This window comes from Triturus cristatus, chromosome 1_2, assembly GCF_964204655.1.
Source record: "Triturus cristatus chromosome 1_2, aTriCri1.1, whole genome shotgun sequence".
In the NCBI taxonomy this organism is placed as follows: Eukaryota; Metazoa; Chordata; class Amphibia; order Caudata; family Salamandridae; genus Triturus; species Triturus cristatus.
This window is the reverse complement of record NC_140580.1, coordinates 505,747,115-505,760,529: the sequence shown is the minus strand read 5'-3', so window position 1 is coordinate 505,760,529 and position 13,415 is coordinate 505,747,115. Positions and strand designations below refer to the sequence as shown.

Below are 13,415 nucleotides of genomic sequence, written 5' to 3'. Positions count from 1 at the left end.
AAACCGACCTCGACCTCTTCGTGCACAATAGTGACCTACGGTTCCGCTGTTTACAAAAGAATCTGAATGTCTCCTCATTGACAACCATTCCCTTTGGATGCAAATGTGCATCACCCTGTTGCCTAAACTGTGATATTTGATTTCCATCTTTAACAATGGGAAAATCATGCTCTAAGCTAATGATACAATCTTGGCCCTGGTGACACTCTCTTTCCTTCTCTTAGACCTCTGTCCCCCTCTAGACAATAAGCCACAAACTCTGCTCAGACCCCCTTCAATTCCTACTCAGGCATTCTACTAGCCAAATCCCTTCACCCCAACTCATTTACTCCCCAGCCTCCCCATCACTGACAATAATCCCCTTCCTTTGGAGATCAGCTACTCCCACCCTCTCACCCCGGTCCACCATTAAAAAAGACCTTCAACATCTTATCTTCACATCAACAACTTTCCCCCATCACCCACAAGTTATCCGATATATGCCCTGTCCCAAATCCTTTTTTCTACCCACCCTCTCCTCCTTCCTCTCACCCCACATCCCACTTCTTTATCACCCTGCCCTGCTCCTGGCTTAACCTCCAAATCTCTACTAATCTTACTCCTCCCACCCTTTGACCCCTCTCCTGTCCTTTTCCCCCACATTTGGACATTTCTCCCCCCTACTAGTGAGGCAAGAGCGTAACTTTAAACTGCCTGCACCACACACAAAGCCTTGCGTTCCTGTTCACCCATCTACCTTACTGAAAAATTTAAGTTTTCAAGTTCAAAACAGGGTTCAAGAAATGCACAATCCCATCACTATTTAACAAGAATGATACATGAACCAATCATTTTCGGAAAGCGCAACAACAATCTGGAAATCCTTTCCTCCAACCCTCTGTATGACCAGATGCCATGCTACTTTTATAAATGAATTTAAAGCTCTTCTCTGTGATTGACATTCAGGCTGGATCTATGATCTTTCACTCACTCTCCAATGTCTGTTTTCACTTTTCCTGTGTTGTGTCTGTAATGTATTCTCACAATGAGTGTTGTTAATTATACTCTTGCAAAGCATTCGAATGACCCTAGGCCATGTCCGTGGTATATGCAACCACAATCATACATACATAATAAAAAATATATGAACAATGTGGGTGCCAGTCTTGATTTTTCCTACCCTTGTCAACCATGTCTTACGTAAGGGGCAGGGAAAAAGAGGTAACTGTTGTCTTGCCTATCCAGGACAGGGCAGTTGTTACTGATGCCTGGTGACCCTGTGGTGATGACGCACCAGGTCTGAGGTTTACACCAGTAGAGCCCGCGGAATGTCCACTGGTGTAAACCTGGTGCTTCCCCTAAGTTTAAATAGACTGGAGGAACTGGGTTTGGCGGGGTGAGGGCACTGCAGATTTATGGTGGTCCCCGCTCGCTATCAAACTCTAAATATGACCTATGCTTAGAAGTTACATTCAAAGGGTGTGTGTGAAGAAACAACAGGTGAGCAGTTGTAGCGATGGAATGTTCAGGTGCAATGCCTATGTGTGACACTGACATCTTTAGATGTAATAAGAGGAACAGAGGGCTGTTATGAACAGGTCCAGCACACGGAGCCCAAACGTAAGTCTAAATATAAAGATGTGTGCTGTTCCTAGCGGGTGTGACTGGAAGAAGGAGGCCTACTATAATCTAGAAATCAGTGAAATCAGGAGAAACTTCCTCCTTTAGGAAAAAGACCCTCACACATCCAGCCAGCTAGATGTCATGCTTCATCATCAGGTCTGCTCCGAATCGGGGCGGCGCTGCAATCACACGGACGCGCCTCCCTACTGCAAGGTAATAAGGTTAGCGCCAACCTTATTACCTTGCAGTAGGGAGGCGCGTCCTTGTGTTTTTAGTCAAGAGTGGGACCCTGTTTATTAAATTTTGGCATTTTGGGCCCCAGCTACTTGTTTTAAAATTGCATTTTTGAACACACTTCACCTAGGGCCCTCACCTGCACTACACCAACCGGTTTTAAAGGAAAAAAGATCTCCATCAAAAGGCACCGATAAGGGCGCCGATCGGGGATTGCAGCGCCGCCCCGATTCGGAGCAGACCTGATGATGAAGCATGAGGTTTTAGGAGACAAGGGTACCCCGATATGTGAACCTGGGGTGATAATGAAGAGTTAAGAACAATGGTTCAAGGATGGCCCAAAAGGGTCCAATAGAAAAGGTGACCCAGGCAGGGTCACTTGTTTTTTAAGATAAGTGAAATCAATTCCGTAGGGAGCAGGAGACAAAGTACGTAAAGGGTCATGTAGGTCAAAAGATAGCAGGTATTTATTTAAACAAAGTCAATTTTAGAATGCTCACAAAATAAGAAAAGCGTGGTGTGAAATAGTGATAGTAGTTTTAAAAAGACATCGCATTGACAACAATATAGCTGATGAATGCGGCCAGCCCCAACAGCTGCAGGACGTCTCTGACTGCTCGGCCTCAGGCTCCCATTCACTGCCCTGTCGCCCCTCTAAAGAAAATTACATTCTCCAGGCGGATCTATGTACTGCCAAGCTGCTTGTTTTCAAATAATTAACCTTTGAAGCCCCTGCCTCCCACTTTGGAGACTCTAGGAACTTTACGGGCAGTTTAACTTCAAAATACATGCTCACCACTGTCCTGAAGATGAACCCCAATAATTGGGTTCGAAACGCCGTCGACCACCCCACAACATGAAATCTTTATAACTTGTAAAGATCAATTATGGAATTCAACTACTATATTGTTGTCAATGCGATGTCTTTTTAAAACTACTATCACTATTTCACACCACGCTTTTCTTATTTTGTGAGCATTCTAAAATTGACTTTGTTTAAATAAATACCTGCTATCTTTTGACCTACATGACCCTTTACGTACTTTGTCTCCTGCTCCCTACGGAATTGATTTCACTTATCTTAAAAAACAAGTGACCCTGCCTGGGTCACCTTTTCTATTGGACCCTTTTGGGCCATCCTTGAACCATTGTTCTTAACTCCTGATGATGAAGCATGACATCTAGCTGGCTGGATGTGTGAGGGTCTTTTTCCTAAAGAAGGAAGTTTCTCCTGATTTCACTGATTTCTAGATTATAGTAGGCCTCCGTCTTCCAGTCTCACCCGCTAGGAACAGCACACATCTTTATATTTAGACTGACATCTTTAGGTCACTGCCTTCTGTTTGCATTATATTTAAAAGTAAAAACACCAGCTCATGCTCTAAAATGTGGGTTGGAATACATGTGGAAGAACAAAATTAAAGAATGTAGTTTTTGCAATTTTTAAAACTGTTTGAATCTGACACTGTTAAATAATTTTGAATGTAATCAATAAAATGTATCTCTATAATGTATTTTGATTGCCTTTACAGAAACATGACGGAACACTACTTTTCACCTCTAGTTTTGTGCATTGGTTTCCTTAAACTTCCAAAGGCAATAACAGCAGAGGAAAATGTGACAGCATCCTCATATGCAAGCAACAGAAGTAAGAACTGATTTATTTCTACCTACATAGAATTGTATTAACCATCTATTTATGTTTTCTCTACTTGCGGCATCAGTGAAGTACAGAGCATTGTTGCAGACATTGCTGATCATAGATCATGGTTAATGCTAACGTTTATAACTGATTAATCCACTTTGATTACAATACTAGGTAAACCTCTCCTGAATATGAGCATGCTAGGCCCTGGCAAAGAGATATTTATATGATCTGTAACTGAGTTCTCAGAAATCCCGAAAAACAGACTCACAAAGTTAAACCTGATACTGTAAGGAATGCCTGGCTCACCCTGGGTTACTTGGCACAAGTAGCAAGCCCTTTCATAGAGAAAATACATTTGGTATATCTGAAACATGTAGCCAAGAAGCAATATAGTTAATGGCCCAAGGCAATTTAGATAAAAAGTACAAAAATGTAATAAGAAATGTACAACTGAAAAGATGAACAATTGGTAGGGATCATAAGTTACAGGGATGACAAAAACGACCTATAGCAAGCCATTAGAAAAATTATTTCTCACTGTTGTTAATATCATACATGCAATTGACTGCGATCTAAGCACCACTGGCGTATGAAGTTGGGTTGTAGTTTGTGGTTGGACCCAGTAAAAGTGTGTTGCATCCTGCCTATTGTGTATTCCTATGTATGCCTTTACCCACTTCATGCCCTTCTAGTGGAATGCCTCTGCACTGTGATGCAAAAATATCAGAACGCCAGAACCTTACGCTCCAGCAACCTGAACCTCCTTGCCACTCCACGCTTTAGGAAAGCCCGAATTGGAGGGAGGGCCTTTGTAGTAAAAACGGCTACTATGTGGAACATGATGCCTAACCACCTACGCCAGATTAAAGCTGAACTCCCTTTCAGAAAGGCCCTTAAAACTTGGCTGTTTGACCTCACGAGCTCCGTCTAACGTCTCTCTCTCCTCGCTACCCTCTGCATGCCTTCTCTGGATGCTAGCGCCGGGACACCTCCGTTGGAGGTAGCTGTCGCGCTTTACAAATGATTAAATAAATAAATAAATAAATGTTGGGTGCTGGTTGAAGATAAGCCACAGTTATGATGGGGCTGAGCTGCCTGCTGGCTGCTCCTGGTGGGGCTTGTTCCAGGCTACTTAACAACTTACAATAAATCTTCATGAAATACCTCAACCAGTCTGGAGTCCATTACTACTAAGTGTTTCATTTAATCTTAGAACATTTCTGCAGCGTTGATGAATTGAATAATTGAAGATGTAGCTAGAGATAGATCAACTAGGTTAGGTTATTTCTTTAAGCGGTCCAGCTCTACCCTTTAATCTCCCCTCACAAAGGTTCACGAGCTAAAGCTAAATGGGGCTACTGTAGATGTGTCTTTTTTCAGGTAAGGATTGTCCAGTGGTCCTGTTCCTTCCTGCAATTGTTGAAACCATTTCTACCTTAAAGAAAAATCCTCAAACTGTATGGACTCTTTCCTGCTCCTTCAGTCCATTTTTTCCAGTTGCATGAGGGTTCGTACAACAAATGTCATGCTCAAATTGGTCTACTATAAGGTTTGCAGGTATGCAATTTCTTCCTCTCTCTCTGCATCTTCTATACACTTCAGCCACACAAAGGAAGTTACAAATGGACAAGTAGGCCCCAGGGTTGTAACTCTCGTTACCCACGTGTATCAGTAGGAGTCTGCACCACTGGTCCTGGAGCACAATGTTGGAGTAAAGGTTCAAGGCAGACAAATCTCTGCAATACTCCGGCTGGCAGGATTGACTTATTCAGAACTCAAGGCAGGATAGAATTGTTTCCTATTTAGTTCCAAGCAGATTCTTTTCTTGGGGGATGTAAAGGAAAGTTTTAAAAGTTAAACCAGTCAGTAATGGTAAAGAGGACTAACCAGATCTTACAAAACTCACAATGTCCCCTCTCATAGAACAGCAGCAGGACATCACATTTCTTGCTCTATGTATGTGCCGCGTTGCAGCCAAACTACCCTACAGTTTAATGCAGCAAACATGCAGGCTGCTCTCTCCTGACTTTCAGCACCAGCAAAAATCTTACGTGAGCCACTACTGGGTGAGATTCTCCAGGCCCCATTGGGTCACCTGGTTCAACTCTCTGAACTAGAAAGTATAACTGGAATTTATTCAAACACAGAAGTCTCTCTTAGTAATCCTTAGGGGCTTCCTACCTCCATCATGGGCCCTGTCTGGCGAGTCACTCGAAGTGGCAATAACCAGCTATTTGCCACAAATGTGTGCCCTATTTCAGGCACTGCAGAGACAGGTGGGACACTACATACTTTACTTTTGTTCTCCATGTGTGCTCTTCTTACAACTGTACAAGTGTCCTGTACATAGATGGGTACAACACCTGAGTGACACATAAGCCAATTTGAAAATAAATATCCCGTTAATTTTAAAATATCAAACACAGTTAAAACAGTTTTTAAGGCCACATCCAGTGCAGAGGGTCAAAACAACTGAAGTCCAGAGATATTAAGCAGGCGAAACACAGCAAAAATATTGATTTTCCTATTGAAGGAAGGTGATTATGTTGTTCCAGAAAGAATTAGCCATGTCATGGATTTTTTGAGTCTCTAGGGACGTTCTAGAAGACCTTCCTCAGCTGCACACAGTATTCAGTTGCATGATATATGAATTTAACCTTAGTCCTCCATTTTGTGGATCTTTTCTGGCCTTAATTTTACTGACAAGTGCACTTTTTGGCAACCTGTCCTCCATCCACAGAAGGAACGAGCTGACCAATAAGAATCATAGCAGCAGCTTTTCTCCTGCTCCGATAACTGGCATGCCCCACCACCAGTGGCTGCGATCATAGTATAGAAGAACCAACCCTATACCTTGTGCTGGATGCAACTATACACATATGTTGCATCCTGAGACCCATCTACAGCCAAATTGCATCATCTACATGTTTTCTCCTTTTGTCCCATGCTCTAAAAAACTCATGTAAGGAAAAATGTTATCCACATATATTTAGCTATATCTGCTGGACAATTTTAGGATAACGCTGTCCCTAATATCAAAGTTCCCTGTAAAATTAGTTCTAAAAATGGAAGACTGTTTTAGTATTCAAAGATCTGCTTTGTGATAAAACATTTTCATTGGTTCGTTCTGTGCAGCTTTAAAATTATTTGGACATAGTTATTGGGTCTGCATATTGTTACGTTAAGTTTGGATTACCAATCAATTGTGTTCAAAAGTTATCTTAGCATATTTTCATTTTGCTTCCCAACCATGTTTCTAATGCAATCCACTTTAAAGGGAATTTCAAAATGGTCTGATTGTCATACAGTACCACAATGAAACTAGCTTGAAAGCTGTGCCATTTTGTCCATGGAGCATCTATAAAAGACTCTATAGAATTTAAATAGACTAGGTACTGAATAGGACAACCATATGTCAGAATGGCTGTAACTTTAGCTTGGTAGGCTTTAAATAGTTGTTGTAAAGTATTAGCCCTGAATTTAGTACTAAACCTCTTAAAAGATAGCCAAAACAACAAGGAAAGCCATATAAAGGCCATTCTCGCACTAAATCCCATTGAATTAACTCCTCTCAAAATGAAGAATCTGAGTCTTATCATAATTCTTTTTTTGTTTGTTTTGTATGAAAAAGCTCCCTGCACATCAGGTTTCTATTGAGTCCAACAAGTGCCAAACATTGACTCTTAGCTGTGCTTCCAATAATCAACATACACAACGGTTTCTAAAAACAGAGTAATTTTTTTGAATATCGTGCATTTTTTCAACACTATCCCCATGTTGGAAACTGTTTATTGGGTCACCATTTTGTTGGTTCTTCTGTACTAAAAATAATAAGAACTGGTTATTTATATATTTTGCGTCTGCCACTTCTGAACAATATTAATAAAGAGTGTTATTATCACCTAATGTCATGGTGCTCACTGTATTAACCTGGGTAGAGTGGCAGGCTCAGTTGTCCTAGCAGGAGATTGTAATTCCAATCAGCATTTCACATCACGTGTCAGCAGTGAGTCTTTAAATCACTGACCCCCCTTCCTGGTTGGGTTCTTCCATGCATTTTTCCGTATTTTGTGTTGTAATATGCTTTATGATATTCAATGGAGTCTCTTTGACCTTAATTTCCAGCACCATTTTTGATGTTGTCAGGTCCTCTCCAACGTCACAGATTTCCAAGAATTTTCCAAGTGCATTTTCCATTGAATATGAAATACCTCAGCAATAGCATTGGTCTCTGGTCCTGGTATGTCTGTATGTTTATACATTCGACGTTCCTTCATTTCTCAACCCCCAATGTAGCTGCCTTTAATATTAAATGTGTTCAATCGATCTGAAACCAACTGTTTTCACCTGCTTTCTTAGAGACTGAAGCAAAACATTAAATAAGTGATTTTTCTGCCCCTCTGCTGCAAATGGTTTACTTCCTTCATAGATAACGTAGTCCTGATTTCGTTAGAATTTTCCTCTCCATTTATGTATGTGGAGAAGTATTTCTTTCCACCCTCTAACATATTTTGACAGCGCTAATTGTTAATTTGTGCTGCTTACATTTTATCTCACTTATTTGTTTTTTCTGTCACTGTTTCAGCTAAAAGGCATAGATTAGGAAGAATAAACCATTCATAATCACTTAATAAAATTTGAACCTTTATACTTTAGACAAATTATAGATCTCTCTTGACCACTTCCAGTCTCTTTCGGCATTGTGCAGGGGGGTTGTTCGTCGTGGTGTACCCTTGTAAGAAGCCATGCTGCCAGGTGTGTGTTGCAACTCTTTGTATGTAGCTGGAAAATTTGACCTATTTCACAGAGCAAAGATCCAGATAATTGTTTATGTCATTGATCTTGAAAAAGGACTACAGACTTTGCTCGTTTTTGTTTTTCGTTTAGCAAAATAGCATATAGCGCACTATATTTCAGTTCCATCCATCTCACAAACACAGCTACTTCATTGTTTCTCCTGTTCTCCCTTTCTAATGAATCTCGTTAAACTTCGGTGCAGCTACGTTATCAAATTATTTTATTTATCACTTTACTCTATACCGTATGGGTAACATATGTAAGGTCTCAGAAGAATATTTCATTCTCCAATGTAGTAAATAAAATACTATACAGTGTACTATGAGTAAGCTGAGGGTTTTCAATCAGCTAGTGAAGGAAATGGAATAGAATAGAGAAACCTGTAGATGTTTCATAGTTTGGGTGAAAAATGAAAAAATTACGAGAAATCGCGTTTTCTGAAAAGAGAGTTAAGCATATTATGTAACGATAGTTGCAGCATTGGCAAACTGTAAGAGAAGGGAAAGGAGAAAATGTCAACGAGTGATGGAATACAGACAGGCTCTTATGTTTTTTTAAAGTTAACAGAGGGGAAGCTGACCATGTCCTAACAGGAATACTGTAATTGTTAACAAAAGAGAACGCAAGAAACGTGGAATTAATTTAATTAATATAAAGGAGTGATGGACACAACCCGAATGAATGCAGTGCAGTAGAGCAATGAAAGCTAATGTAATACTTGTTAAGCAAATTCACAGCTTGAATGCAGAAGGGCTCCTACGTTCACTCTAAATAAATAGGATTAAAGTTCTAAAACTAATTCTGCCGTAATCGCGTTTTTTTCTCTGGTGTTATCGTAGCAATACCATTGGGCCATGTTGGAACATATAGATCTACTACTACTCTAGAATACAGACTTTCAAATGCAGAATGAGATATTGCATTTGAAGCCAATAGAAAGTGTTGGAAAGTGGGTTATTGGTAGCAGTAAGTATGCACCTACCACTAGTAATAAGGCCACCAACACTTTATAGTCCAATAAAGGTCTCAGCAAATTAGCCCCTCACTCAACCCTTGGTAGCTGACAACGAGCTGTCAGGCCTAACTTAGGGGACAGGAGTGTAAAGCATTTAAAAACACCAATACATCAAATAAATAAGACACAGCACACAATCTAAATTCCACATCACTTAAAAAAATAGGAAATATTTTTTACGAACAAATAGACATCAAAGTCATAAATATCTAATGTGGGGAACCGGAGATATGAGTTTTTAAAGATTAACCACTTCATTGTGCTTGAAAACCTATAGCGCCACTCTGGGACACCAGGTCGTATTTGACCGGGACAAAGTTAACGTTTGAGGCCGACTGCGATGGGGCCCTGGTCGGATACACTAAGCAGAAGGCCCCTCTCAAAAATTTACCTACACACTTAGAAACTTTTCTGGAGCTTTTTATTCCGACGCTGCTCAACCCTCCACAGCCAGCCAGATTTGGAGAGGGTTTATCGGCTTGACTTTGCATGAGGGCTTTCATTGGGGCAGACCTGAAATCCTGGCCTGGTCGCGGTTGAAGGTAGTCAGCTTGCCTCTCGACGTCGGGTTGGTCACCACATGGAGCTTTCTCACCAAAGCGCTCCAAAGTTCTCCAAACTTCAGGAGGGGCTTCCTGAAGGTCTCCCTGTAGGTTCAAAGTGTCCAAATCACCAATCCAAAGGTCTTGAATCTCCTAGATGGTCTCTAGGATGTCTGGACCACAATTCCCGCAATGCACCTGACCAAATCCTTAAAAGTCTACTGGACGCACTCCAGGATGGGGACTCTTAGTGGAGATGATGCAGGTCGGTTCTGGTGGCCTGTAGCCCGCATGGAGACCACTCTTTAATCCTTCTTGAAGCAAGGCACAGTCCCCAGGGCTTTAGCACCGGATTGTGCAGCAGGCACAGTCATTCAAAGTGCAGGCCTTTGGGTGCAAATCTAGATTCCTGCAGGCCAGTCCTTGTAGTTTCAGGCAGCAGATCTGTGAGACTATGCAGCTCTCACATATTTATTCAGTGTTCTGGGACAACAAGCAGGGGGCACCTCGGTCCAATGAGATGCTGGGTGCCACCCAAAAGCATGACAACTTTCTCCACAGTGTGACATCTTCTTGTCCCACAAAGCACTGCACTTCCAAATTCCAACATGGGTGATTTCTCTCCAGAGGAGTAAGAGTTAGCTAAACAATCCATAGTGTGGCTCATTTCCATTAGCTCTTCCACCCTGAACTGTTGCAAATTCCTGTCCTAAACCTGCTATCTGGCTGGGGCAGAGGGTGTGAGGGTAGGTACACCAGGCATTATTTACTGATCTGCTGTCTCTTTGAGCTGAGGTTTGATTTACACAGCCCCCTCTGCACGATGCATCCTCCCCAGTTACAGAGTTCTCTCTATAAGGTAACCTCTGCTTCTGCCAGGCCAGTTATCACCTAATCAAAGCAGCCTGGCCAAGCCTATTAAGGCTAATCAGTCAGCAGAGACCACTAGAAAGCTGGATTTTGGCTTATAAAACCTCTCTTCTGTACTAGTTATGATAAATTCAATAGTGGCATGTTGTTGACTTTATCAATACCAATCTTCTGAGTCCTTAAATGATATTTCCCTCCTTTCCTAGCAATAGTTATATCTAAATAAAATATTGCAATGTTAGCCTATGGAGCTAAGTAACCTACAATGGGAAAAAATGAAATGGGCAGTTTTTCCTCACCAGGGCATATACAACATCTTTTATAATGTCCCTGCTTATAGTTACATGGCCCCCCACCCATGGGACACCCATGGGAGACCTGGGGGTGCCTAATATGTAACAATATGGTAGATTGTCACTTTTGAGGTGCCCTAACCACCAAGGTCGAGCTTACACACAATTTACTTTTAAAGAAAGTCTAGAAAGTCAGGCTACCGTTAAAATGACAGCAGACATTCAGCAGTGCACACATGTAAGCACAGGAAATCTGCTGGGCCTCTAAACCTACATGCCCTATTACGTACTACGCAGACGTAGAGATGTCCCTAACGTATTCTTTGAGTGTTGTGAGGGCAGCAAGAAGTGCAGCAGCCCCCTCAGAAACTGTTTTTAAAAGTAACTCTAGGTATCCTGAGACCAAGTTTGAAAGACACCAGGTGATGTTTCACAGAATTTTAAATACTCCCAGAGCTGGAGCTTTTGGGTTTTGGAGCGGAGTACAGGAGCCATTATGGCTATTCCTATGACTGCATTAGATGCTCTTTGGACTGTAAAGAAAAACAAAACTCCAACACATATGTTTTGTGTTGTTATGTACATTAATGCTTTTTCGAAAGATTTATTGGCAAACACTGCAATACATACACTAATAATGACTAAATATGAATGTTCCCATCGGTTTTAATGGTGATATCATAGAGGCACTTTGCTAAAGTTTAACATGTGGTTATTGGCATTAATAAGGAGACACCCTAGCAAAGCCAATAGGCCTTATATATATATATATATATATATATATATATATATATATATATATTATTCTTCAACAATTCCCAACAGGAATAAACAACGCACTCCTCGGATTTTACATGCTTCAAGGATTTTATTTCAGGCAGACCGGTTTCAGCATTACGCCTTTATCAATGCCTCTAGTGTTTGTTAGTCACCTTGCCTCCGTTTAAATGTCCATATGTGCTTCCCCATTGGTTGTGAGGAGCGAGGTCAGTGAAGACGGACAACATTGATTATAGTTCTATTTGTTGTTCCGTGCGCCATGTCAGCATGAAAACTTTTAATCTCTCAGTGAGCTTGGCTGCATGCTCGTACATATCCATTATAGTACACCCAGTCCCTAAGTGGGAACGAGCACGCAGTTTTCTTTAACATGTCATGCTGAATTCCACTCACCACACGGGGGCCCACTGAAGAATGTTCCTCGCCCTGCCGTGCTCCACTTAACACAGCGATGAAAACACAGGTTCCTGTTTTGTAACTGGATTCCTTTCATTTATAGTAAATGACGACGTGGTGTCGATGTTTAGCATCTTCCTGGTAAGTGGCGGCGGTTCAGGCAGTTCACAAATGCTCTCCATCAAATGCCACTCACTGCCGAACAGCTCACGGGCGGGTGTCGTTGTCGTGAAGGTGGCTTTCACGAAAAATTATTCTTCAACAATTCCCAACAGGAATAAACAACGCACTCCTCGGATTTTACATGCTTCAAGGATTTTATTTCAGGCAGACCGGTTTCAGCATTACGCCTTTATCAATGCCTCTAGTGTTTGTTAGTCACCTTGCCTCCGTTTAAATGTCCATATGTGCTTCCCCATTGGTTGTGAGGAGCGAGGTCAGTGAAGACGGACAACATTGATTATAGTTCTATTTGTTGTTCCGTGCGCCATGTCAGCATGAAAACTTTTAATCTCTCAGTGAGCTTGGCTGCATGCTCGTACATATCCATTATAGTACACCCAGTCCCTAAGTGGGAACGAGCACGCAGTTTTCTTTAACATGTCATGCTGAATTCCACTCACCACACGGGGGCCCACTGAAGAATGTTCCTCGCCCTGCCGTGCTCCACTTAACACAGCGATGAAAACACAGGTTCCTGTTTTGTAACTGGATTCCTTTCATTTATAGTAAATGACGACGTGGTGTCGATGTTTAGCATCTTCCTGGTAAGTGGCGGCGGTTCAGGCAGTTCACAAATGCTCTCCATCAAATGCCACTCACTGCCGAACAGCTCACGGGCGGGTGTCGTTGTCGTGAAGGTGGCTTTCACGAAAAATTATTCTTCAACAATTCCCAACAGGAATAAACAACGCACTCCTCGGATTTTACATGCTTCAAGGATTTTATTTCAGGCAGACCGGTTTCAGCATTACGCCTTTATCAATGCCTCTAGTGTTTGTTGGTCACCTTGCCTCCGTTTAAATGTCCATATGTGCTTCCCCATTGGTTGTGAGGAGCGAGGTCAGTGAAGACGGACAACATTGATTATAGTTCTATTTGTTGTTCCGTGCGCCATGTCAGCATGAAAACTTTTAATCTCTCAGTGTGCTTGGCTGCATGCTCGTACATATCCATTATAGTACACCCAGTCCCTAAGTGGGAACGAGCACGCAGTTTTCTTTAACATGTCATGCTGA

The 13,415-nt window shown here is 41.7% G+C and overlaps 1 protein-coding gene across 1 annotated transcript in view; it reads left to right on the top strand.

The window, feature by feature from the left end:
- The window catches only part of PTPRE (protein tyrosine phosphatase receptor type E), an 895,414-nt gene that overhangs the window by 432,551 nt on the left and 449,448 nt on the right, over window positions 1-13,415 (top strand). Inside the window, exon 4 of the mRNA XM_085606227.1 lies at window positions 3,369-3,484. Coding sequence (XP_085462353.1) covers window positions 3,373-3,484 — 112 coding nt within the window. The 5' untranslated portion in view covers window positions 3,369-3,372. The remainder of the gene's footprint in view (window positions 1-3,368; window positions 3,485-13,415) is intronic.